The following is a 27,638-nucleotide window of genomic DNA, read 5'->3' as shown; positions in this document are numbered from 1 at the left end:
ATTAGCGGTCCAGTTTGTGGAAAGTTTTTAGCACGATAACAGTCAAGCCATACCAGGAAACGTGTATTTACTCGACTGTCCGTCGAGCCGCAAGCAATTCACTCTGAGCATGGAAACAGCCAGAATCGGACTGAGCAAGAATCGCTTCCTCGTTTTTCAAAGTCTCATAGATTTGAGACTTTCCGACTCCAAACGTCTCCTGAATGTTTCGTACTTTGTAACCTGCTTCGTTTAATCAGATACACTTAACTTTCTCTTCCGCGGCCATTACTGTTCCTCTTCGTTTGGATGCCATGATCTACACGACATAAAAATTTTCGCAATTCCAGTAAAACTCACTGCAATAAAGAGTCTCTTGCATGTCGCTGTTTTGGATCCAATGATAGAAATAGCGGCGCCCATTATTCCGTCGTATCGAGCGGGAGTTGCTTGAGTTGGCGCTACTGCGGGCTTCCGTGCCGTCTCCACCTCCCTCCCTGTGCTCTGCAACTTCAAGTAACTGCGCCACCTGGCGTTGAAATGCCTGTCATTACAAGTCCAAATTAAATGAATGCAATCATTTACATCGAACCATAATTGTGTACCGACCTTCGGCGGGCCGGATTAAAAAGACCAACGGGCCGGATCCGGCCCGCGGGCCGTAGTTTGCCCACCCCTGGACTAAGTCCATACATCCATCCATTTTCTAATCCGCCTATCCTCATGAGGGTCGTAGGCATGCTGCAGCTTTTCCATTACTTCCATTCCGTTCCATTACTATGCATGTCTTGGAATGTAGGAGGAGATTGGAGTATCCGGCGAAAACCCATGCAGGCCCGGCCAGAGAGAACATGCAAAGTCCACAGAGGAATCCAACTGAATCCAACCCTTCACCTTTGCACTGTGAGGCGGTCGTGCCAACTGGTCAACTACCTTGCTGCCATTGCCTAAGTCAATTTTTAATATTATTGGAATATAAGAAAAATAAATTAGAACTCACATTAACAAAACCTTAAACTACATGATTGAACAAGTAAACGAGAGGAAAACAACACCAAAGTGTGCTCTAAAATTTGTATTTTTTCTTCTTTTCGAAAAATAGTGAAAAATGACAGGCAGTTATGCTTTGTGCAGGCCCACAACAAATGCTGCTTTTGGGTTTTTGAGCTGGTCTTAGTGGTATACCTGCAAGACCAGCACAAAAACCTTTTTTAAATAGGGTAGCTCTGACAAGCAGAAGTATTACTTCCTAAAACTATTTCCCAAGAGAAGTTAGACCCATGCAAAGAACATGACTCATGACACTCACATGCAAATTACATTACATGTGGTCAGTCCTTTCGGGATCATCTGGCATGACTTGTCAACAGCACTTAAAACATGTGACTGTTTGTACGTCTCACAAAGTAATTTGATTACACGTTTACGTGAAATTATTTTGAGACTCGTAAATTTTTCACAGATTACAGACCCCTACCCCTCCAAAAAAAGGAAAAAAACGACAATGACGATACAATTGTCAAGCCATGACTAGACAAAAATAATTTACATCGACTTTATTGGCTACAGCTTTTACGCTGCTGAAATTTATGGGCACGTTATCTGCCAGAGGACTTGGACTACATGTTGGTTGTCTTGGGAGAATCGCTTTGCCACGTTTCACTAAATGACGTAAGCGGGCCAGTGACAGTTTTCTGATGCAGTAACGACTTCCCGGTTACAGAGAGAACGGACGCTGGGGTTTTAACGCATACGCATTTTTGTTTAGGTCTGCGGATCTTGCCACTATCAGCTGATTTTTTATAAAACAAAAGGGTCAGCAGGCTACGCACAGTTTGTTATTTTATATCGTGTAACTAGCTGAGTTGGCTATTATTAACTACTTCCTGGTTGGAATCGCAGCCATTTTGGATTTTGTACTGAGCAACAACTAGCCGGCCGTGCTTCTTAGAGCCGTCTAAGCTCGCCACCGCTGCCGTTTCCACATCATCATATCAAACCTCCCCACGAGACGGCAACACAGTTTTCAACAAGTCCACAATGAATCCCGAATAGTAAGTACAGTACTATTATTAAGAATACCGTGTCACGTTTGAGTGTGTTGGTTGGTATTACAATCGACAAGTTAGTAAGCATTGTCTGTGAAGTGAAGCTACATTAGCAGCTTACATCAGCTGACTGTCCAGCGGAACCTACCACCGAAGTCTGACGAACGCTCTTAATAAACACACTGTTTATTGTTATTTATGTTAAGCGACGGCTTTATTTTTAATCGAAACCCTTGAATTACTTTGACATAGATGGTCGTGGGAGGTTGGAGGGGACCTAAACATGCATTGGTCAACATCCTGACAGCTTTGCCTTTACCCCCCAGACTGACATTTACATATTAATTTACTAACTGCTGTCTTTAGCTCCTGGGAGAAAGCCACAACATCTGGAGGCTTTTGATGTAAACCTGGGCCCGACTACATGGAGCTAAGAATCATTCTTGTCAGACGAGAGTAAATCGTGAAACCCAAATGTTTATTATTCATGTCGTCACGTGTTTTTGAACGCTTAAGGAACCGGTGGCACTAGTTGGTTGAATTTTACGCTGATCTGAAATTCGCAGCTCGACCAAGCTCCCTTCTTAAACTTAAAACAGGCTCTCCAGTGTGACAATTGAGGGCAATATGCCTGTCGCTGGATCGAGCAAAAATATGAATGTCATTACGTCGCCAAATGAAGGTTATAAGTTCAATGAGTGTCTTATATTTGATCTTTGTCATGTATTTCAATAATATAGTGTGAGGAGAGTCGAAGCAGCACCCTCCAACACTGTTCCTGGTCATGAGAAGATCACATGCCAGGGACATGCCTACAATTCCACCACAGCAGAATTGAGCTTACCTTAGCAGAATTACCTTACTGTTACTTCAGCTTTTGTTGTCTAGGGCTTGTCATCAATGTAATATTATCGTGTTAAAAAAAAATCACATTGGCACACATTTGACAAATTCATTGACAGTTCATTATCATTCATTGTCTTTTTAAAAGTAAAAAATTAAAATACTTAATCCACACACACAGATACATACCAGAATATTAAAGAGGGTGCCACCTTCTGTGTAAATAATTTTCCTTGAAGTGTGTCAATGCCGTCATGCATATTAGCTGTTAATAATAATAATAATAATAGATTTTATTTATAAGCGCCTTTCAAGACACCCAAGGACACTTTACAATAGTCAAACTTCCTGTTGCTTCCTTAGCTATTGTACAGTATTTGTTTTTTCCTGACTCAGGAAGAATATAATTCATCAACAAATAAATGACAAATACTTACATTTTTGGCCTTTATTCACCAACACATATTCTATCTTTCTTTTACAGTGACTATTTATTCAAACTGCTCCTAATTGGTGACTCTGGTGTTGGAAAATCCTGTCTCCTGCTCCGATTTGCGGTAAGTTTCTCCAGAAAACACATTTTTCTCTTAAGTCTGGCTAAAACAAAATCTGATTGGTTGCTTAGTACTGTACTGTATTCGAAAAGTCATGTTTGTATTCATGATGTCTATTTGCACATTTTTACTTGACAAAGTTCATTAAACTGATATGCTATTGCAGTGTTTCCTCACCTCTCTTTACCCATGGCACACTCTTCACATCGATAACAATCTCATGGGACAAACGATTAATAAAAAATTGGATACATGGGTAAATTATGTAACTTCTGTCAAAGCATTAGGTCGTTCTGGTCTGCCTGGTCTTATACATGGTTGGTATATAGATGAATTAACAAATAATTATTTAGAGAAAATAAATCACTTTTCATCCAAATAATTGACTGGATAATTTCATGAGACACTTCTGATGATCGTTCACGACACTCTAATATGCCATAGCACACTGACTGGTTGGGTGTCACTGTGCTATTGCACGTCTTGTGAGCATCAATTTACTTTGACTAACAAGATAGAGACAATATTTCATTTCAATAATAATAAAAATCATTCAGAAAACGCTAGTTTTGATATAAGGGAAAAAAAAGTTTTATTTGGCGAGCTGCGTATTTGCTCAGTCACAATGTAACAGTTTCAAACTAATGTTTTATGTGTCAGTATGTGTGTGTGTGTGGTGAAACAAATTAAATCTTTTTTCTCTCTGTAGGACGATACATACACAGAAAGCTACATCAGCACAATTGGTGTGGACTTCAAAATACGGACCATAGAACTAGATGGAAAGACCATAAAACTTCAGATTGTACGTAACACACCATTTGTCAAGTGTTCAGTGTTTATTGGAAATGTGTGTCGGTTGAAAATTGATTACAGTAGTGTTTCCCAAACATAATTCAACCAAGGTACCTTTTTCCTCACAATAAAATGTAAGAAAATGTAGAAAAAATGAAATCGTAATCTCATATCGATTTACTCAAAATTATACTTAATTAGTGTGAACTCTGGACTTATTTAACACAAAGCTAGTATACTCACAGAAAGCCATGAATTATATGATTATATGTCCCTGGTATAAGTAGATGGAAAAAGAGATGTTTCTGTACGGTAATTAAAAATCATTTTTTTAAGACAAATGAAGTAAAATTGGATGTCATAATTTCCCATGAATAATAAGCTATTTTTTGCAAAACAAAAAAAGATCCTAAATTGTTTCCCCTGTTCAAAGGTCGATGAAAAAGAAAAATGCACAATTTTCAGATTTTATAAGTTTACCAGTACCCAGAGGTTGTTAAATGAATACATAAGTAAATAAACATGTTGAAATGTAGGTTAGTCGAATGTTACAAAATGTATATACAGTATTATAATACGTCGTCTGGTGTTGTTGCGGACATTTCATTTTCTGTTGGTGGTGCGGTTCCAGCAGGACAGCTAAATAAGAGCTTAGTTGCCTTCTTATTATTTACCTCATTAGTGTTCGTCTCATCACTGGTTAGTTGATGAAAAGTAAGTACATATTCTGTGCTCATATCCTGTAGTTAGTCCATATGGTCATGTGTCAGTTAGACACATTAGCATGTTAGCATTGGCCGCAAGACATTCATGGTTACTTACTGTGTGCACTGAAGGGCACGTCGTTGGCTATTTGGATGCTGTAGAGCAGGGGGCCGCCACAAATGAATTTTGGCTGCTACTACAGTATTGGATTTTGGACGACCTGTCATTATGGAACTCTTGTAAAAACTTCCGTTGTTACACAGGAAGCAGCTCTGCTGCTTGTGTGGTCGTCGTGTGTGTCTGTTAATCGATACCAGTACTGACTTACTTTGTAGTACGATACTGCAAATAGAGTACCTCATGTGAAAGTACTTTATACACAAAAGCGTATGTGAACACATACAGCGTATGTGGTTCTGCTGTCCCTGAGCATGCTTAAAGCCGTTTCATGACACTCTTGTTGGGGTCGACTGTAAAACGAAACACACAACAAAAAGAATGACATACCTTGTATATTTAAATTCAAAGCATGCGTCATTTGTAAAACATTTCAAGTGTGAATGCTCAAGACAATATAATATCCCTTTCAAAAATAAAAAAAAAATTATTAGCTACGACTTCAGGAATGATATGCCTTCAAATAACAAATATTCAGACACTAATGCTGTGGAAGCACATATCTACACAGTTAAGATATTATTGTTGAATGTTCTTATTTACCTTCATGCTACTTTGTCATTGTCCTTTCAAGTCTTATTTAAAGTTGAGTTTTCAAGCATTCAGGAAATGTTCTTTCCTCAAAGTTCAAGGATATAAAGACTGTTTTTGTCATACAAACACACCATTTCCACATGACATAACATGCAATGCAATCACAGAAATCCCATATTAGCCTAGCAGTTCCAATACATTTGGAGGTGACTGCATGTATCACAACAAGCAACAATTCTTGCTTTATTAAACCGGTTAAAAAGAAAAAAAAGACTATTTCCTTCACACACACTCTTTAGTGTCTCTCACACACTCTTTAGTGCCACACACACACACGCACATTTTTACCATGTCAACATGAAACAAACCAGCAGAGACAGCGACTTTGACAAATTCAAATTTTTTTTAACCTTTGACAGTGGGATACAGCAGGCCAAGAAAGGTTTCGTACCATCACTTCCAGTTACTACCGAGGCGCTCACGGTATCATTGTAGTGTATGATGTCACAGATCAGGTAAGTTTAAACGCCACATTTCTTTCTTTGAAAATCTCAAGTTATTCTGTTTTACTTCACTATTTAATAAAATATCTAGTTTTTTTGTGGCTCAAATGTAGTGCAGATGTGGTTAGAACCAAGTCAACAAATATTCTCTTATTATTAGGAGGATAAGTGGGACAGAGAATGGACGGATGGGTGAATCGGTAGCATATAGAGCTGCGTGATATTACGACGTATCGGGCCACTTCTCTCCTATTGTGTACTGTGGTACTGTACCTCTACTTACGAAATTAATTGGTTCTAGAATAAATTTCTTAACTAGAAAATTTTGTAAATCGAGATGTATTTTCCATGTAAACGCCCTAATCCGTTTTGTAAAGAACTGATCCAAGGATGTATGCTTTTGCCTTTTTTAACAATCCTTTGAAAAGATAAGATAAGAAAACCTTTATTAGTGTCACAATGGAGAATTGCCAATTCACAGCAGCAAAGTTATGAAAGGAAGAAGTAGAACAACAAAATATAGGAGCTGCTGGAAAGGCAGCCACTCTCGCGGCGCCATTTTGAAGTCAAAATAACAAAAATAACACAACACATAGGACACAGACAGCCGTGCAATCTTTACCACTTTTCTGCATACACTTTGTTGTCTGAAGCAGTTATAGATGAAAGAGGAGAGGATCAAAGTGTCCTTTCACCAGTGGGTCAGAGACGTCATGCTGAAAATGTGCACACGTCTGCTACAAGCTAAGTTTTGAGAGCAAACACGAAGCTGTAGCGTCCATTGACGAAAAGAGATTCGTTCACTTCTCCTGTCCCACGTAATCCGCTTCAAACTCCAAGCCGCGACTCCCAGTTCCAAATCCGCTTCGGCGCTCCGCGCTAACGCTCCTTTCTTCTCATCGTCGGCTCCTCAACCCTTACATCCATCCAGCCGCAGACCGTTCAACAGCACCGATCTTTCCGCTGAACAAAGCGGGGCTGTGAAAAATGCTGCCCATTACAGGCGCAAGACACAAGCGCCCCGGGACTGTCCAGCAACGACAGTCAAATATGTATTTTGACTGTCATAAAGACATTTTATGACGGACATACCTCCCAGTCAAAAAAATGTCCAAGGCAAACATCAGCATAGTGAGCGAACCGCCAGTGAACACTTTTTCTGGGTGATTCACATTTAGGTAAAACTATCGGAACGCCTCATGGCCCGAGGCTGCATAGACACATATCTACACACATAGACATACGGTAGAGGTCCCTCTTAGCCAATGGGATGCCAGGAAGTGCTCGTTAATAGCCAGTGGCAGAGCAGCTATAAATATGTTGCGTTCAGGAAGCTCGGAGATGCGAGAAGCAGTTGAGACGTTTCATATGACGAAACGTTCGTAAGTAGCGGTACCACTGTTCATGGAGCAAAGTAAGTGCTGTTTGTAGGGTATTAATTAATCTCTGAAATGCAAAATGTGTTCTTGTCCAATTATTAAACCAAGTTTGTACCTTTATGGCCCTGATTCCAAAACATGTGTTTGGCAGCAACACAACACTGCTCATCACCAAAAGATCATCATACATATGGTGAAGCGCGGCGGTGGGAATTAGGAACAGTTGCTCATACCAATTAATATGAGCACAAAACCTTCAGGCTTTTGCTCGAAAGTGACAAAAATGTCAGGGAAAGCTTAATTGTATTTCCAAAATTCATTAGGGGTTAATGAGTCACCTGATATGGACACTGGATTAATGATGGTGCTCATCTCAATACTGCCACATTCCCAAATAAAAAGACAGTGTGTAGACTTTATCACTTATGTCCGTCTAAATTATAGAATACAGTACTGGTGTAAAACGTTTGGAAATTGATATACTGTATATATATATATATATATATATATATATATATATATGACCTTTTATATCCATTTCCCCCTTTTTAGTTAGTTTAATAAATTGATGTATGTATGTGTATACTCAATAGTCCTTTTTTGACCTCACAGGAGTCCTTCAATAATGTCAAACAATGGCTACAGGAGATTGACCGCTATGCCAGTGAAAATGTCAACAAGTTGTTGGTCGGCAACAAGTGTGACCTGACGACAAAGAAGGTGGTGGATTACACAACAGCAAAGGTAAGGCCCCACCATGTTTCTTAACAACAGTGTTGCTGATGATGAAGCAAGTTTATTAAAGTGCTCATGGTTCAGCACCCGAGGATTTGGGTATTTTGTTTTATATGATAATATTTGCAATATTTTTGTTTGTGTTTTTGGGGGCGCAGTTGTAATAGAATTACAGTGTGTGATTTCAAGAGTAACGCTATTTCTGAATAGCTACTGGATGGATTTAGCTAAAACTTACCAGGGTTATAAGAGTTTTGGAATCTTCATGATAGTTCGTTTTTGTTTTATTTATTTATTGTTTTTCCTTTTTATTTAGTTTGTTTTAATAAAGTGTCAGAGATTTTCTCGGACAAAGTTAAAGAAATGACTCGGCACGCGGGAAAATTGTCTTCAATATCGGCGGGAGCAGATCTCTGAGAGCGAACGACGGTAGTTGCTCCGATGATCACACACTCGGCTCCCTCTCCGCCGGTTCGAACTTTTATTGCAAAATACAAGAAAGACACTGCCCCCGAGATTTGCATACCGCGCCCCCCGGTCCGGCCCCTCGGTAGTGATCTGATCTACCCGAATACACAAGTCACAGACTTTGCTGATGACAAATGTCCACCTGGGCGCGACAGCTGTTCCCAAACTGTCTTTTGGTATTCAACAACTCTTTGTTCCCAATTTGTTTATTCCCACTCAGTGATTGAATCTAGCCTTCTTCCATCTGTTCGCCCCCCTTGCTTTGACGTGATTACTCAAGAAAAGGCCCTCCGCCCAAACGGCCGACACCTCTGCGCTGAGTATGTCCAGACATGCCCAAATTAACCGAAACTTTAAACATGATACAATTTTGTTCATAGATGTCTCTATCATAAAGTCAACACGGTGGTAACTGGTTAGCATGTCCGCCTCACAGACCAGAGGTAGAGGGTTCGAATTCGGGCTCCGGCCTCTCTGCTGCTTGGAGTTTGCATGTTCTCCCTGTACCTGCATGTTTTTTCTCTGTGTACTCCGGTTTCCTCCCACATTCCAAAAACATGCATGGTGGATTAATTGAGCACTGTAAATTGTCCATAGGTGTGATTGTGAGTGTGAATGTTTGTTCGTCTGTGTGTGCCCTGCGATTGGCCGGCAACGAGTTCAGGGTGTACCCCGCCAACTTCTCAAAGACAGCTGGGATAGGCTCCAGCACACCTGCGACCCTAGTCAGAATAAGCGAAATAGAAAATGGACGGATCGATAGTTGTCATAAGTTTTCAGAGCGGTGTGGTTAGTTTTTAATTTTTTTTTTCAACTATGCTTTGATTCAGATGAGTTTTTATTAGTTTTAGTATATATATATTTTTTTTAAAGATATTTTTCTGGGGGGTTTTGATAAAAAAAAATTTCAATTTAGTGTTCATTATTTCATGAGTTTTTGTTAACTATCATAACCACCCATTTATAAAGCTGTTGCAACACAGTTAATTCTACTAGATTCAATACCGTCGCCTCCAAAAGTATTGTAAACCGCAAGGTCAGTTCCTTGTATTTGTTGTCTACTGAATACATTTTGGTTTCAGATCAAAAGATAAATTTGAAACTCAAGTCTTGAAACAAAACTTTATTTCATGGTTTTTACATTAAGATGTGAAAAAACTTTAAGACAGCATATTTTTTGAAGCCACCCACTTTTCAAGTGACTAAAAGTATTGGAAAGTGATTGATAGGTGTTCCAAGCTACTCAGGTGTTGCCTGTTCGATTGATTGCTGAAACGTGTGACTATTCATTATTTGAAGGATTATCAGTCCCAGAAGTCAATGCTAAATTCCTGTCAATGGGATTTTGCATTGGCTTTCACGTTATCACTGGTGATGTTTTGAAAACAAAGCATGTCTTGGATGTCAATATAAAACGAGTGTAGTTGTTTTTGTTGCGTGTTTAGTTTTACAGTAAACACCAACCAGGACTGACAGCAAGTCTCATCTACTTGCAAAATCACTCATTTCTGTGTTCAATTACTAGCGTGAAACTTTTGGATATTAATCAAATATCTTATCTAATAAATATTCTTTCATTTATTCAAAACAAAAGAGAAATGAAACAAACAAACAAAATAATGACTTGTTTTCTCAATCGTCATTCAAGAAAACCAAACAAAAAACATAACGCCTGCCGATTCTGGATGTCTCCTTTCTTGTGTCCAGGAGTTCGCTGACTCTCTGGGTATCCCGTTCTTGGAAACCAGTGCCAAGAATGCCACAAATGTGGAGCAGGCCTTCATGACCATGGCTGCAGAAATTAAAAAGAGAATGGGCCCTGGGGCTGCAGCTGGTGGTGGTGAGAAGCCCAATGTGAAGCTGACACCTGGCACTACCGTCAAGCCTTCATCAGGAGGTTGCTGCTGAGAACCAAACGACAGCCCCCCCTGCTCACCTGCCCTCGATTCTGCAGGCCCGTGCGCCTGGCTGCCATCTTCCTTGAAACTCAAGACCACAATCCGACAGGGTAGGGATGACACGAGTCACATGTTTGTGAGAACAAGATGAAGTTGCTTGTATTTGTACAATAATGTAGCACACTACCAAAAACAAATAAAGCATTCATCTTCTCACCCTATGCTGGTATTGATGACAAATTGTACAAAAGGTGATCATTTTACCTGACCTGGCCCAATCACCTTTGTCGCTGTCTGCTGAGCGTCGTTTCATTCATGAGAATTATGTGTATGCGTGCGTGTGTGTATCACTGCATTCCATTTGGGGTTTGGTAACAATCTGTTTCATGAAGTCTTCTTTTTTTTTTTTGTATTGCCCCCTTTTCTCGTTTTGGCTTCCTTTTAGTAATTTCGTTCCTCGTGTGTTCTGTTCTGTCTTGATATGAAGGTTTTTTTGTTTTTTTTTAAAATTCAACAGCCACAGAAATGTCTCACCATTTAACATCTCAGCTGTAACACTTATCAACCTAAACAAGTGTAAATGAAAACACACACATAGGAAAAAAACAACCCTCTTACCTACTTGTGCAGGTGTGTGTCTACATGTAAATCTCCCACAACTTGGGTCCTCGAACAGAATGTTGGGAGATTGAGAAAATTGCACAGTATCTTCATTGTTTGTAGTAGGAGTTGAGGTAACACTAGTCGACAATGCCTCAGATATTTGACAGAATCCTCAAACTTGCCACTCGGAGAGGACCTGTGCCCGAAGAAGTCACCCCGATCCCTTGGGTGAGAGGGAGATAGTTCTTCTATGTGTGTCTATGTATCCATCTCTCTCTCTCACACACACACACACGTACATATTACTTAGACTATATGTCAGATCTCATGTCCATTTAATAGTCCTCAATGCATTAAGATTGTCCTGATTCAACGTGTAATACTTAAACTGAAAATAAATATTGTACTCCCAGACTGTATAAAAATGAAAAGATCCGTATGTGATTCTTGCTGAGATGCATTGTAAAGAATATACACAAAACAATTATTTATTCTACATTTGGGGAAATTTGACAGTTACATAAGAGAAATGTTTGCAAACTTGTGTACTGTATTGTGGTAAGTGCAGAGTTGCATATAAATACAATGTTCTCTTGTTTTCATAATAAAGGCAACTGAATTCAGTTTGAAAGACGCTCTGGGAATCTACGTGTCGAATATTTTCAAAAAGGCTGATGGAACAGGGTTGTTTTGCACCACCTGACTACATGAAATGCCATAATCAAGCTTCAAATGCTGTCCAGGTTGTGAGTCAAAATTGTTTATTTGAATGCACAAGTATAACATTAGAAAAACAGCCAAAGCATACACCTCGAAAAACTTAACTTGTTAGCTTGTAATAGTATTGCCACAAATTGGGATGACCTTTGAGTAATGCCACAAAATGAATCTTCTCTTTCTGCCATTTACTCAGTGCATCAACAAAAGGTATCAGGGCTTTTCCCAAAACATTTTTTTTCTACAGTTTACAAATAGAATTTAAAAAAAACTTTAAGAAGACATGCACATATTTATTCACAGCCTTTGTAACAAAGATAGGCGGTGTGGGTTTTCTCCGGGTACTCTGGTTTCCTCCAACATTCCAAAAACATGGGTGGCAGGTTAATGGAACACTCAAAATTGTCCCTAGGTGTGAGTGTGAGCATGGATGGTTGTCCGTCTCTGTGTGCCCTGCCACTGGCTATCAACCGGTTCAGGGTGTCCCCCGCCTACTGCGCAAAGGCAGCTGGGATAGATTCCAGCACGCCTGTCGACCCTTGTGAGGATAAAGCGGATCGGAAGATGGATGAATGAAGAAGTCATCTACATATGTATTCACATCCTTTGTAACTTAACTCTAAATTGAGCTCACTTTCCACAGCCCGGCCATACAATGTTTCTACAGCCTAATTTGGGTCTACCTGTTGTAAATTCAATTGATTGGACACGATTTGGAAAGGCACACAGCTGTCTGTAAAAGGAGTTACACAGCTGTCTGCATAAGGTCATACGTGACTACACATCAAGGCACAAGTCTTAAGGCACAGATCAGGAGGAAAGGTCGAGAATTTTTTTTTTCTCAGTAGCTTCCATCAAGGTAGTGTGCTCAGTGGATCAGGGCCCAAGTCAAGGAGGTGACTGAGAACTCAATGATCTCTGTCGGCGCTCTGTGGAAATATGGAAACCAGGACAACCATCGCTGCAGTGATGAAAGGCTTGTATGGCAGAGTGGCCACACGGAAGAAACTTCTCAGTAAAAGGGCACACGCAGTGAGCAGTTTCAGGACAATTCTGCCTATGAGTGGCCCAGACAAAGCTCTCCGCAGAGTTCAGAAAATGGCTTGATGGAGCTTAAGAGGTGCTGCTCCGAGGAACAGGCAAAACTGGTCAAAAATAAGGTTTCGCAAGCTTGTCGTATATCTGATTCGAAAAGACTTGAGGCTGTCATTGCTGCCAAAGGTGCATCAACAAACTATTCAGCAAAGGCTGTGAATACTGGTGTACAAGTGATTTCTGAAGTTTTCAATCGTTTTGGTAGATACTGGGATAGAAAATGGATGGATGGATGGATGTTCTTCTCTTTTGTTGTCTGGTACGGTTTATGCCTCGACTGAGAACGTGTACCGTACTCATTCAGTCACCGCCAATTCTGAACCAAGTCTGAAAAGACGTTTAAAAAAGTCTTTGGGAGTGAATGAGTTTAAGGTAGTTTGCTATTTTGAAGGAATTTTGAGGGGGAAAAGGTAGTCTGTGAATATGCCGTTACAAAACATTTAAAAATCAAGTCACGTTTTGGAATTGTTTACATTTAAGGACACTTGGTGGCTGTATACCTGTATTACTTCCTACATGAAACCACAACTCGAGCCGCTTTCTGCCTGATCAAGCATGTTTAAACTGAAGCATGTTTAAACTGTAATCGATTTGTTCATGGGTATATCAATAAAATTATTGTATAATGTTTGACAAAATTACAGGAAAAATATAATTTAAAAAAAAAAAAACACAGGCAACACGGAGAACTAATGACTCACATCCCAAAATACATAAAAGTCTCAAACTGTCCAAAGATATGAATGTTATAATATAAATGCCATGTAATTGCTTGGCAACCAGACCAGAGTGTACCCGCTTCTTTCCCAGACTCAGTTGGGATAGGATCACCCATGACTCCATTGAAGACGAGTGCTTTCGAAAATGGGTGGAGCTTGGACATTCACTTGGTGGATGTCCCCAGTTTGTCCTGAAGAAGTGGATCACTGGGCTCATTAGGATGTGTCCGATTGTCCATGGCCGATAAGATGGAGGACAAGTGCTCTGTGCGATATTCCATGGCTCTTGACTGCCTCTCAATCAACAGCAGTGTGTTTCTTAACACTGAAATGATGGGAAGGAAACAAAACTCAGTCTTTGCGTTCATGTTGTCCATTATCAACCGTGCGGAGGAGGAACCTTACATGGAGACGTGCCGTCCATGCACCCGAGAAGCAGCTCGCCGGTTTGCAGAACATGAGAAATTAATTGCTGATGACTTCTCAATTCTTGCTGAAATTTCTGAGAACACGACAACGGATCAATATTGCCAAATGGATACTTTTTGAATTTTGAATCCCTGAAATTGTAGATGATACCTGATATTCAGCAAGTGACCTCTTGACGTTTTCATTGTCTACCGTGGGTCTAGCCAACATGTCCATCTTCTCGGAAACCTTGTGGAGCCAGTGGATATATTGCTCCAAGAGTGAACAAAACATCTGTAACAAAAGGTACAAACACACAAAGGTTGTCTGGCGGACATGGTATTTGACTTAGGAGCAAAAACTGGGCCCACTAATTTTCTTCTTTTCATGACCTTTCGGCTTGTTAACATTAGTCATTCTGTCTAAGTACACCCTTGGCAAAAAGTAGTTAAATTTAAGTATAAGATAAGATATCCTTTATTTGTCCCACACTGGGGAAATTTACAGTCTACAGCAGCAAGAGTGTGGGTAGAAAGAAGAAAAACAAAGTGTTTGCATTCACAAAATAAATGTTACAGTTTCAATGTACACCGTTCAATTAAGTGCAATATAAATATAGATATAGATAAGGTGGCTGTGCTATTTACAATTGTTTTTCACATCATCTTATTTTTTATTCAGCAGCCTGACAGCAGTCGGTAGGAACGAGCGGCGGTATCTCTCCTTCTTGCAGGGCAGGTGTAACAGTCTCTGGCTGAAGGAGCTACCGAGTGCTGTCAGGGCGGGCTGGAGGGGGTGGGAGGGACTGTCCATCATAGCTTTTAGCTTAGCTAACATCCTCCTGTTGCCCACCTCCTCCAGAGTGTCTAGGGAGCAGAGGAGTATACAGTACCAGAAGTAAACTTTTTTTTATACTTAATTGGAGGCAGTATTATACTGTCAGTGTAATTTTTAAATACAATATTTTTATAAACTTCACAGAAGTATGCTTAAGTATACTTGGCTTGTACTGAAAGGTACACAGACAGATACGTATTGTATACTTTTAAAACTTCATTTGTTCCAATTTAGTATGAAAAAGTACACATTATATACTTATACTGAAGTACACTTTATCAAGCATACCTTTTCAGAAGGGAACCAGTTAATAAGGGCAGTATCAATGAACATGTCACCCAAAAGAAAAAGAAAAATTGGCAATCGCTCTGAAAGAGGGGAGGTGCCTGGGCCAAGGAAGAACCCATTAGATTTGAGGGAGATTGTGCATAGCTGGTCAGACACTGAAAATGATTGCAGTTTTTTCCATTAAGCTTTACACAGCAATATCAAATGGTGTGATACAATACAACAAATGTGCAAAAGTCCTCTCTGGTTAACAAGGAGGGAACCACAATGCAAGAGTGATGCGCCTAAAAAGCAACAGCCTACACATAATGGCATACGCCCAGCTCCTTTTTTTAACAGTCGGTACCACAATCGTCTTCCGCTTTGTGCTTAGTACTTCAGGCATTATGCCGACTAATAATTTGTTAGATGTTTTTTTTTCCTAAACGACAAAAGCAAAAATGGAAGTAATTTCACTGCATTAACATGACAAGACTGTTGTTTGTTCACACGACAAATGTAATTTAATTTATCAGATGCAGATGTAAATACTGAACCTGCAAATGAAAGCACAAATATCCCGTGACTAATCATTTTGTTGATGTCACAAAATGTTTCAGATTCCAGTTACGGAAATTGCCTCACTGTTCCAATACTTTTGGAGGGGAGCGTTGCACTTTTCTGCCTTCAGTGCAGTCAAAACACTTTTACAATATCGTCTTATGCAGTCATTCAAGGTTAGTGATGCCAGCACAGTAGGTAAGTTTTTTTTCTTTATATCAGAAAGAGCTGAGTGCAATTTATTGTGAAAGAATTGAGCAGACTTGAGAGGAAAGTGGAGATAAACTCTGGAACCGCCGGATGCCTTCAGAGGCAGGCCATTCAAAGTGGTCCCTATTTTAGTACTTACGCGGGTACGTTGCATCAGAGAGCAACTGTGGTCCTGCTCTTCCAGGATGCCCTTCTGAGAGTCTCTCAGGTGGATGCCACAAAGCTGCTCCACCAAGGTCTCCACCTCCTTGAAACTGTCCTGAGTCAGTCCTGGACCAACAGACTCCATCCATGAACTGGGACTTCTCCTCACTGCCTCAAGGTTACTATGATCAGCTGACGATAAGGAGGAAATAGCACTCACGACCTAATAAGTTTTTTGCATTGCAAACCCAACATGACACACTTGTATTCACAATACAGAAGAAGAAGCAATAGAAAGAGAAACCTGGAAAATTAGAATCCCCCGAGATCAGTTTTGTTCAATGGTATGAGTACCTGATTTAGCTGCACTCCTCTAATTTATGTTAATGTTTGCTCTTCCATCATCTTTTTCTTACCTTGGTGCTCTTTGGCACCAGCCTCTTCAGCCAGTTCTTTCTCTTGCTGTGATAGAGTCAGGCGATGCGAGGCAGAGCCCACACACTCACACGTGGCTGCGAGTGGGCACTTCAGCCAGGCTGTCACCTCCTTTACCTTCAATCAGATAAAACGGGGCTCTTAGTCACACATTTGCACCATTTCAATAATTCATCCATCTTCTACACTGCTTATCTAACTCGAATTGCGGATGAACTGAGGCGAGGTACACCGAGGACTGGTTGCCAGCCAATCGCAGGGCAGATCGGCGTTAGCTGGTTGCTAACCATTCACACCAACATTTGTATTTCCAAACAAAATGTAGATTTCAATTAATTTGTGAAGGATGTGCAGCACCTGGAGAAAACCCACACAACCACAGGGAGAACTTCCAGACTCCCCACACGAATAATGCATAATATAGTTAGCGTATTTTCCACGCTATAAGGCGCACCTAAAAGCATTTCATTCTCTCAAAAGCCGACAGTGTGCCTTATAATGCGATGCACCTTATATATGGATAAATATTCAGATTTCTTGGACATAGCATTTTAAATGTCCTGTGCAGTGCTTTGTTAAAGCTGCAGCTCCTGTGAAATCTTTACATAAATAAAGCTGTATTGTATTGTATTGTATTACTTTAGTACAGCTCCATCTAGTGGATGCATAATGCAACTGCACCCACTATTGTAGCTTCTATTCTATGCGCCTTATAATACGCTGCGCCCTATATATGAAAACTGTTTTAAAATAGGCCATTCATTGAAGGTGCATCTTATACTCTAAAACGCCTGATAAGGGCGGAGAATACGGTACCTTAAAAAAAAGTGTATTTATTCATGCAGTATGTATGGTATATTGGGCAGCCCGGTGGCCGAGTGGTTAGCACATCGGCGTCACAGTGTAGAGGTGGAGTGCTCGATTCCGGCTCCGGCCTTCCTGTGTGGAATCTGCATGTTCTCCCCATGCCTGCGTGGGTTTTCTCCGGGTGCTCTTGGTTTCTACCAAGCAGCTCAATTCGTCGTCGTACAGTTTTGGAACCCTGAGCTAGCTACAAAAAGAGTATGACATGCCAGTAAGTTAAACAAAAAGGAAGACTGGAAATCTTTCGCAGATGGAATTGAACCCTGGACCTCTGCTCTATCATGCCGACGTGCTAATCAGTTGACCACTGTGCCGCCCAGAGTTTGACTAAAACGTATTAAATGTTGCTTTTGTGAAAGCACCAAAACTCAATTTCTGAAGCAAACTGCTGTGGTTGGATACCAGGGCAGTAGTGTGCAAAAAGATAAATCAATTGGTTTGTCATCTTTCACAACTTTCAACAACAAACCAACAAATAATTATTCCATATCAGTAGTGCTTGTTGAAACTGCACCCTGAGAGTTCCCGTACCCAGCAACTTTTGAAAGTATAGTTAATGCCAGCTCGACAACACAGACCTGTCTAGTGAGGAGTTGCACCTCTTCCAGGTGATCAGGCAGAGCCCAAAACTCCTTGTCAAAGTCCCCACCTACAAATTGGGACTGAGGAAGAACACTTGTTGCGTGGATAAAAGCGATGGTGGGGGAGGGTTGTGCATATTGATGATGGTGCTGACTTCTACCCTGGTGACAGTTCCCAACTTCTTTGTCCATAACTAAGCCCAAAGTATCCAAAAACAACTCAGAAGAGAGTGATCTGGAGACAAGTGGAGAAGAGTCCACACCTGTGGGATTGATTTTCTGATCCAGTCTGTCCCAAGCTTCTGTCTGCATGGTGTTGCTCAGGTTTAAATCCGACCCAGATAGGCTGGTGGTACGAAGGTTATCCAGTTCAATACCAGAATCCACTAAGTTCAGGTCTTGTTGTTGGCGAGAGTCACCAAGGAACGCAGCGCTGTCCCACTTCCTGTCCATCTGCCCAGGTCTAAGAGGGTAAGTGTAGTCCAGCAAATCTTGATACTCCTGGTTTGGATCCCAGGATGCAGCGTGTCTATTTGTGGATGTGGGCAAAGACTTCGGGATGGCACAGTCCCAATAGTTTGCTTCGTGATATGACATGCTTTGTCTTCTTGACTGCCCGGCTAAAGAGTAGAGATTTTGTTTTTTGAGCTCTGTTGTTTGGTCTCTTTTAGAATATGAGAAACGTGGGGTGGGGGTATAGTTGGGGTACAGAACGGTGGATGTCAGTTGCAGCCTCTCAGGACGGTCCTTTTTCTGCAACTCCAGAATGTTGCTGGGAAGGTCACACTGAATTGATTTATTTCTGGTCAAAGTCAATCCAACAACAGGTTCTTCATGTTCTAACTTTGTGCTGTCCTCTGGGAAATCCAAAAGTGAGCTGCACACTTCTGTCGAGGCTGAATGATCGGCAACATCACTGGGAGTGAAGCGATTGCTCACGGACTTCAGGTCTTCCCCTAACCTAGTCAGCAAATTAATCTTGACGGAACGCTGACCTTCATGTTTTCCGCTGGTACTGACATGCATCTCCTGTGAAATATCAAAAATGGGTTTTAAAAATCAAATCATATTTCAGGTACATGTCAGTCCTTGGTTTTCGAAGGTCCTGGCACACGAGGTTTCGAGATTACGACGGCGCGCAATGAACTAGTCTAGAACTATAATCCTATCATAATCTCGAGGTTTATTTATTACTCTTGATTTCTGAGTATGATGTCTTTTTCAGACTAATTTATATCACAGAATGCAAATAAGATGTATACATACACACACACACAGTATAAATACACAATATTCAACTACCGTATACTCCGTATTACCGAATAAGGTAAATAAGACAATGGGGCACACAAATATGGTTTCGTGAGACATGGATGGATAGTAATTCAAAATGTGAGTATCCTTTAAAGACATTCCATAAATGTTGTACTTGCCTTCTGTTGATGCTGCTGCTGAGGAGTCTTCTTTAAAATGGATGCCTGTTCCATATAGAAGAGAGGCTTTCTCATCACATATTGCCTTTCAGTCAAATACCTGGAAGTGGGCGCCATAGTAACACTTTTATGAGTCTGTTCTTTATCCCAATCTGTTGCTCTTTTGCCACTCGCAACGTCTGTTGCATTTAATCTCATGCTGTGGCTACCACATGTATCTGGAGGATGCAACTTCCATGGCCGGCTGCATTCAACGGCGTCCATTGGAGAAAATATCATCTATAAAGATCCTGTCAATGAAATGTACATTGAAATAAAATGACATCATTCACTATCATAAAATAAAAAGGACAGAAAATGTGTTTTTAATCAATGTACTGTAGTGCAATTATAGACGGGTGAAAGTTACTGTTATTCGCCACAAAGGAGGTGACTAAAGACGCAGAAATGGTGCAGTATTTCCCAACACAATTACAGCGCATAACTTTTTCTCATCAAAGTCGTTTGGTGGGGTCTTGCATGCGTGAAAACTCACTTTGGATGTTGCTGTTTGCAATTCATGTCAAAAGGTACACAGTGTTGCGGCATTTTCTATTTTTGTATTCAAAATAAAATGATATATATTGACTTAGGTGTGTGGATCTGTGACTTTTTTGTTGCCATTTCTTAGTTTCAAACTTTTGTGTGGTTATTTTTGGGTCACCACAATCAAAAAATGGCATCGTCAAAATATAGCACAGGAGTTGTTTGTGCTGGCATCTCAAAACAGCAAAGCAGTGAATATTCTCAAGAAAGTTAAAAAAAAATACAGGGAAAAGTTTTTAAAACTACAAAATTTACACAAAAGTACTGACTGCAGTTTCTCATAAGCATCCAACCTAAGGCCAACCCAAAGGACCAAATAATTTGAAATGTTTTTGACTAATCCTCAACCCTCCAAACACAGCATTCTACCTAAAACCTTCCAAAATGACCCAAACCCAAAGCCACTCCACTGGGCATCACATGGTACAAATTCACAAACATAAATTTATATTTGAACTGAAGGTCATTTTCAACATTTTAATCAACATTAAATAAACACGGTACCATATTGTCCACTAGTAAATAAAGACAAAAACAGCTACTATTTCAGTGGACACAGGACCTACGAAACGTGGAAATCTCCTCTATTTTAGGGACCTGATAGCCCTTCCCATGTTTGGCCTTCTTTATTTCCTGAACAGAGGACGGTTAGTAAGAATGTTTGTGCGTGTGAGTGTTTTCAAATATAGCAATAATGGCAATCGCATTGGGAGTTGAACAGCATTTTTCATTGGAGTGACAGTCAAGGAAGAAGTTAAAAACAATTAGGTCCATCTTTAGCTGCGCTCTATTATTACTATGCTTAACACAACATCCCCACTTCATTGGAATTGGGTTTGTAAATAACAACAATGTCATAGTCTTCAACTCTGCCTTCTGTAGGCTAAATCTTAAATGAGTACAAAGAACATCCTTTAGAAGTACAGTAGCATATCTGTTTTAACTTTTGTTTTTGTCGATCAGGGATGCACATACATGAACTAATTTAGCCAATGACATAACCATGTGAGGGATTAATAACAATTCAAATGCAACAGGTAGATTGTTTTCTCGTGCTGTTGTTAAAGCGCAATAAAAATACAGATGAAGTGCTGTTGTGTTGCAATGTCGCAGATGTCACAGCCAAGGAAAAATGCACAAGAAGCTTTCACAACAAAAAAATTCATTTAGCAGTTTTAAGCAAATGCAAGATCCAGCCGGCCGCATCAATACCATTACAAACAAGTGCAAATATGTTGTATTTTATAAGAATACCAGACTATATATTTTTTGGCCCTATATAAATGCACCGACGGCTCAAAAAATTGCTCAAATGCACAGGGGCAGTCAGTGAATGGGACGAATGATCAATAGGCCTCTCAAAATATCTACAGCAATGGCTTTGTGATAATTCACTTTTTCCTGAACGATCACGCCATGTTTCCATGGTTCAATAAAAGTTATAAAAGCCAAATGTGAAAATGCATACTTGAATCTCATCTTAATTGTCCAAATGCATCTGGACCAAACCGCACGTTGAGATCAGGACTGATATTTGCAACCGTGATGAGTTCCGTTTCAGAGTCGATGATGATTAACCATACAGGATGCATAAAGGGTGAGTAGATTAAAACAAACAGAAAGGCATGTGGACACATTTGCAATTAGGTTGTCCCTCGCCGTCTGTACTATAACAACGTTTTAAAATTCAAATTGGCTGACAATTCAGTAGAACTTTGACGGCTCGGGGTACCGGTAATTATACTGTAATATCTGTTTCTTGTATTTGTGTGACGTCATAGAGAGGGGAGTAGCCAGGTTGGGGGAATATTGGCTCCGGTAGTTAGTCTGAGTGAGGAGCGCATGGGCGTGAGTTGTGGCTAACAGCAACTCCTTTGAACGCGTGTGTTTATTACTTATTTTGTTTATTAAAAATAATGAATAGTATCAGCGACTGCGAGCATCCTTCTCTCCGCTACTGAAGGGCATTACATTGGTGTCAGAAGTTTTGGGTTCACCCGTCGCACTCCCGTTTTTGCGTAAGGATGAAGGAAGAGGCCGTTCCGTGCGGCGATCCCGTTACCCGGCGGACGGTAAAGGATGAAGCCGTACCGTGCGTGATTGATATGCCCGAGTCGAGTTGCAACGGGTGCGGTCGTCATGAAGCTGGTGATTCGCGCCAAAATGAGCGCGGGCCCGCCAAAACGGGGTTACGCCATGACGTAGCGGCAGGTGCCGCTGCCATCGCAACGGACGTAAACATGCATGGCGGCGCCCTTGGGCTCGCGTGGCCCTCCATGAAAGCTCTTAAATTATCCGGGAAAGGGAGTTGGCTTTTTGAAAGGCATTTTGAGCACAGTTCGAGTTGGTGGCCGACGCAGCGGATTGGTCGGACAAGGTGAAAGCGGTGCAGTTAGCGCTTTCGCTGACGGAGGAGGCTACATCCTGCCTGCTGCTGCTGAGCCCCGGAGAAAGACTCGATTACAGCGCCCTGGTGGGTGCTTTGCAGAGGCGCTTTGGGGAGTTTAATTTGAGAGACTCTCTGCGCTGTGAGTTGAAGATCGAGAGCCTGGGTCCGCGCGCACATGCTGGAATGCCAAATGAGATCCAAAATGAACTGATACGCGATCAGTTCATCCAAGCTCTCAGACCGGATGAGCTGCGCCTGCACGTCCAGCTTGCCCACCCGGGAGCCCTGGGAGAGGCACTCTCTCTCGCTACAGAGTGGAAGATTGCAACCACAGACATCAGCCTGCCCCGTTTTGGCCACTTCGTTGTCGGAAGGGGAGGATCCCAGGCCAGCGTGGTTGGAGCAGCTGGTGTGCGCAATAAAGACCCGCCCAGCACAGCAGGAGGAAAAAAGCGGGCATGTGCACGCCCCGCTGTCTGCTGGGGTTGTGGACAGCCAGGTCATCTGCTGCGGCGCTGCCCAAAGATGTTGAACCAGCAGGGAAACGGAAAAGGGTCCGTGTAGCCCAGACAAGGCGGACCCCGACAGTTGTTAACCGGGAACTGCAACCCGCATTCGGAGAGAAAGCTATAACGGTGGGCTGGACGGACGTGGGGTACCCCAGTCATGTTCGCGTGCAGATTGGGGACGTTTCCTGTACAGCCCTGGTGGACACTGGGTCTTCAGCCACAATTGTGAGGCCTGACATTGTTCCAGTGGTGACCGTCTTAACATCGACCTCTACAAAACTGAGGACCGTGACCGGTGAAACGGCCGAGATGAGAGGCAAAGGGACATTTTTGTTCCTCCTGGGGGGTCTGTCGACAACCCACTCAGCTTGGGTAGCTGACGTGAGTGATCCCTGTATTCTTGGACGGGACTTTTTAAAAGCTGCGAAATGTGTGGTGGACTTGGGAGCTGGGGTGCTCACGCTGCCGAGTGGTCAGCATGTAGGGCTGATCCTGGCGTCTCGGCAGGGTACTCCGGGGGTGGCCGTCAACAATGCAGACCCTGCAGCGGAGAACACAGGTGTGCGGTTGACCCGACCCAGCCTGTCCAAGGCAGCAGCAGCGCTGACTCCTCGACGGTAGATCGGGTAGAGTCCGCTCGCCCCGTGATGGACTGTTCATCGACGGTAGACCGGGTAGAGTCCGCTCGCCCCGTGATGGACTGCTCACTGGCGGGGCCAATAAAATCCAGCCCAGCCACGTCAGTGGAGTTAACCCCGGGTCGGCCAGCAGAGAACCGGACTGGGGCTATCCGGTCCATTTGGGAGAAGAACTGTGACGGCTTGGATGTCGAGCAGCGGGAGCAGCTGTGGCAGGTACTGTGGGACTTTGAGAACATCTTTGCCCTCAGTGAGAATGAGGTGGGCCTCACTCACTTGGTTGAGTACCACATCGACACCGGTGACGCGCGACCAGTAAAGGTTCGGCCCAGATGCCTGCCTCTGGCCCAGCAGGAGGCAGCGGATCAGGAGATCCGTGCCATGCTCGAGGCAGGGATCATAGAGCCCTCCGATAGTCCGTGGGCGTCTGGCGTGGTCATGGTCCCCCGGAAAAAGAGCACCAGACCACGGTTCTGTGTGGACTACAGGCCGCTCAATAAGGTGACAAAAAAGGACTGCTACCCGCTCCCACGGATAGACGAGACATTGGATTTGGTCTCAGGCTCCGCGTGGTTCTCATCACTCGACCTCCGCAGTGGCTACTGGCAAGTCCCCATCACCACGGAGTCCAGACCCAAGACAGCATTCTGCACCACCAGTGGACACTGGCAGTTTAAGGTCATGAGTTTTGGACTATCCAATGTACCAGGAACATTTGAGCGTTTGATGGACACAGTGCTCTCAAACATTCCGAGGCAAAGGTGCCTGGTGTATTTGGATGATGTCCTCGTCCATGGTGGGTCTTTTCAGACTGCAATGGAGTCTCTGAGACTGGTGCTGGGAAGAATTGCAGTGGCTGGGCTGAAACTGCACCCAGAAAAGTGCCACTTTATGCAGCGGGAGGTGGAGTTCCTGGGCCACCGAGTGAACGGTGAGGGCATCAGCACGCTGGAGGAGAAGGTCAGCACCATTAAAGATTGGCCAGTACCAAGGGACCAGAAGCAGTTGAAAAGTTTCTTGGGGCTGGCCTCGTACTACAGACGGTTCGTGAAGGGATTCTCTTCCATCAGGGCGCCCTTGGTCCACCTCCTTAAAGACAACCAACCCTTTCTCTGGATGCCGGATTGTCAGGAGGCGTTCTGCAGCCTAAAAAGAGCCCTCATGAACGCTCCTGTTCTCACCCCACCAGATCCAGCCTTGCCTTTTGTGCAGGACACGGACACGAGTAATGTCGGCATGGGGGCAGTGTTGTCACAGGTGGGGCCGGAAGGTGAGCGAGTGGTGGCCTATTTCAGCTGCACTTTCAACAAGAGTGAACGACGCGACTGTGTTACCAGACGTGAACTGCTAGCAGTTGTTTTGGCTACACGCCATATCAAGTATTACCTGTGTGGCGTGCCTTTCACCATCAGGACAGATCACGCCGCACTACAGTGGCTGATGTCATTCAAGGAACCAGAAGGCCAAGTAGCACGGTGGCTGGAGGAGCTGCAGGCGTTCCACTTCACTGTTGCTGTGGACATTATGGGCCCTTTCCCCGTGACGGACAGAGGGAACCGTTACGTGCTATGTGCAATGGACCATTTTACTAAGTGGCCCGAGGCATACGCACTGCCAGACCAAGAGGCGGAGACAGTGGCGGATGCGCTACTGGAGGGCATGTTCTCCCGGTTTGGGACTGCAGATATCCTCCACAGTGACCAAGGCAGAAATTTTGAGTCCAAAGTTTTTGCTGCTCTTTGTAAACGCCTGGACATGCAGAAAACACGCACCACCCCTTTGCATCCACAGAGCGATGGTCTTGTGGAATGATTTAACCGCACCATGCAGCAGCAGCTCGCCATCCTCACCTCCAAACACCAACGTGATTGGGACCAGCACATTCCGCTGGTACTGATGGCTTATCGTTCAGCGGTCCAAAGTTCCACGAGCTGTACTCCTGCTCTGCTGATGCTGGGCCAGGAAATTCGGACACCGGCAGAGATGGCGTTTGGAAGACCTCCCGGCAGCTCAGAGGACCAGCCGGGGCTGGAGTATGCCCAGAGACTGCAGGATCGGCTGGGGGCAGCGCACGCGTTCGCACGGGACCAGCTGGAGAAAGCCGGTGCACGTCAAAAGCGAAACTATGACGTGCGGAGCAAGGGGCGGAACTTCCAGATTGGGGAACTGGTTTGGGTGTATACACCTAAAAGAAAAAAAGGGCGCTGCCCCAAGCTAGACAGCCATTGGGATACCATGGCTGTCCCTAGCCATGTAGGGTACTTGAGCGGGTGGGGAGGTAGTTTATCGGGTGGCAGTCCCCCCCAGGGGCAGAAAGGTTGCCCTACATCGGGATAGGTTGGCCCCCTACCGGGGCAGCGGTGTTCCTGTATTTGAGGCGGGGTCCGTTTCATCCGCCAGTTCAGAACATGTGGTGGATCCATGTTCCCCAGATCCCACCAATGTTGTCCCGAGCCAGCCAGCTGAAGGTGGTATCGACTCAGAGCCAGGCCGACCACAGAGACGGAGACGAAGACCTCAACTGCTGCAGGACTTTTTTTGTTGAACCCTCGGGGCGAGGGTTTCATAAAGGGGAGGGCAGTGTAATATCTGTTTCTTGTATTTGTCTGACGTCATAGAGAGGGGAGGAGCCAGGTTGGGGGAATATTGGCTCCGGTAGTTAGTCTGAGTGAGGAGCATGGGCGTGAGTTGTGGCTAACAGCAACTCTTTTGAATGCGTGTGTTTATTACTTATTTTGTTTATTAAAAATGATGAATAGTATCAGCGACTGCGAGCATCCTTCTCTCCGCTACTGAAGGGCATTACAATACGTAAACGGAAGTGAACTAACGGGATCATACAGTCGTGCCATTTGTTATTTTGGTTGAGGTTTCTTGTGTTCCGCAAATGTCACGTGGCAGTGGTCATTGATGAACCATAGCAACAGCCGGAAGGAATTGAACTACCTGTACGAAAAAAGCAGCGGTTGCACGGCACACAACGTGTTAAGAGTAACAGGAAAACTAACCAAAAGATGCACAAAGCTCAAAATAACTTTAGTCTCGCAAAATTAAAAAAAAACATGACTACCCCATGAAGAATTCAATATTTTGGCTATGTCGCAAATTGTATCGCTGTATAAATTGAGAAAAATACACAAAATTTAAACACAAATGCTGATGGACGTGCCATTATCCCAAATCTGGCATACAGACAGACCATCAGTATGAAGTGGATTGTTTTGAAGCGAGACGTCGCGAGTGTAATGAATCAATGAATGAAAAGTTTGTTTCACCATACACGCTAACTAAAGACGGACAAAGACCTAGAAAATGTGTTTCGGTTTCTTACCCCGATGATTAGAGTATCTTAGCGATGAATGTCCATTTGTCGTGACGAGCCGTCTCATAATTGTGCAAGGCTTCCCGGTCCTCCTTCCCCAACCATGTTGCGTTTAAGTGCCAATGTTAAAGTGCTGAATTCAAAACATCCAACTAACATGTTCATAGCCTTCACTATTTCCGCCGAATAATGAACCTCGAAAGAAATACATAAGTTACCATTGTGAACAAATTCTTTAGCTGTTTCACACGTTGTACTGTGTGCTACTGTTTATGCGAAATGTAGTTGATGAACGTGGTATAAAACAAATTACTCCCCATATCTCTTAATTGACGAGGCGTATTTCAACTTGTTGTCCCTGAAATTGAAATTACTTTCATATAATTCTTTCGTTGTATATGTATACACATTGTTGACGTTATTTAAATTTACGATTAATCTTCATACTAAAGTCCTCAGGGAATAAGTGTGTGAATTGCGAGTACACTAAGGTACCTGAATGCGACACTGATGTGTGATTGGTCGGGAAGAATGCGAACTCAGTCACTCCATAGTTGACTCATTTATTGTAAAATCCTACGCCGACGTCGCCGCCGTATTAAATGTGGCAAAGTGGTATTATAGTGTGTGTGATAACGGCTAAAAATGCACGTTGTTGATTGCTAACAACTGCGGGCATCGCTAAGGCACATGCTGTCTAATC

At 42.8% G+C, this 27,638-nt stretch overlaps 2 protein-coding genes across 2 annotated transcripts; one reads left to right on the top strand and one right to left on the bottom strand.

The window, feature by feature from the left end:
* Positions 1-1,667: 1,667 nt before the first annotated feature.
* On the top strand, positions 1,668-11,855 carry LOC147199551 (ras-related protein ORAB-1-like). Its single transcript, XM_086121407.1, has 6 exons — positions 1,668-2,033; positions 3,355-3,427; positions 4,134-4,229; positions 6,055-6,150; positions 8,130-8,261; positions 10,428-11,855. Exons 1-6 carry the CDS (start codon positions 2,020-2,022, stop codon positions 10,626-10,628), a joined length of 612 nt encoding a protein of 203 aa, XP_085977533.1. The 5' UTR covers positions 1,668-2,019; the 3' UTR covers positions 10,629-11,855.
* A 110-nt stretch (positions 11,856-11,965) lies between these two features.
* On the bottom strand, positions 11,966-27,033 carry cep68 (centrosomal protein 68). Its single transcript, XM_086121405.1, has 8 exons — positions 26,945-27,033; positions 19,493-19,782; positions 18,057-19,088; positions 16,596-16,731; positions 16,175-16,371; positions 14,332-14,454; positions 14,158-14,254; positions 11,966-14,077 (listed from the first exon to the last, which is right to left on the bottom strand). The coding sequence occupies exons 2-8, from the start codon at positions 19,769-19,771 to the stop codon at positions 13,917-13,919; spliced, it is 2,025 nt and encodes a 674-aa protein (XP_085977531.1). The 5' UTR covers positions 19,772-19,782; positions 26,945-27,033; the 3' UTR covers positions 11,966-13,916.
* Between the last annotated feature and the right edge of the window lie 605 nt (positions 27,034-27,638).

Source organism: Hippocampus guttulatus, chromosome 10 (genome assembly GCF_054856545.1).
Source record: "Hippocampus guttulatus isolate MCC_2025c chromosome 10, RoL_Hgut_1.0, whole genome shotgun sequence".
In the NCBI taxonomy this organism is placed as follows: Eukaryota; Metazoa; Chordata; class Actinopteri; order Syngnathiformes; family Syngnathidae; genus Hippocampus; species Hippocampus guttulatus.
This window is presented reverse-complemented; position numbering and strand designations above follow the sequence as displayed.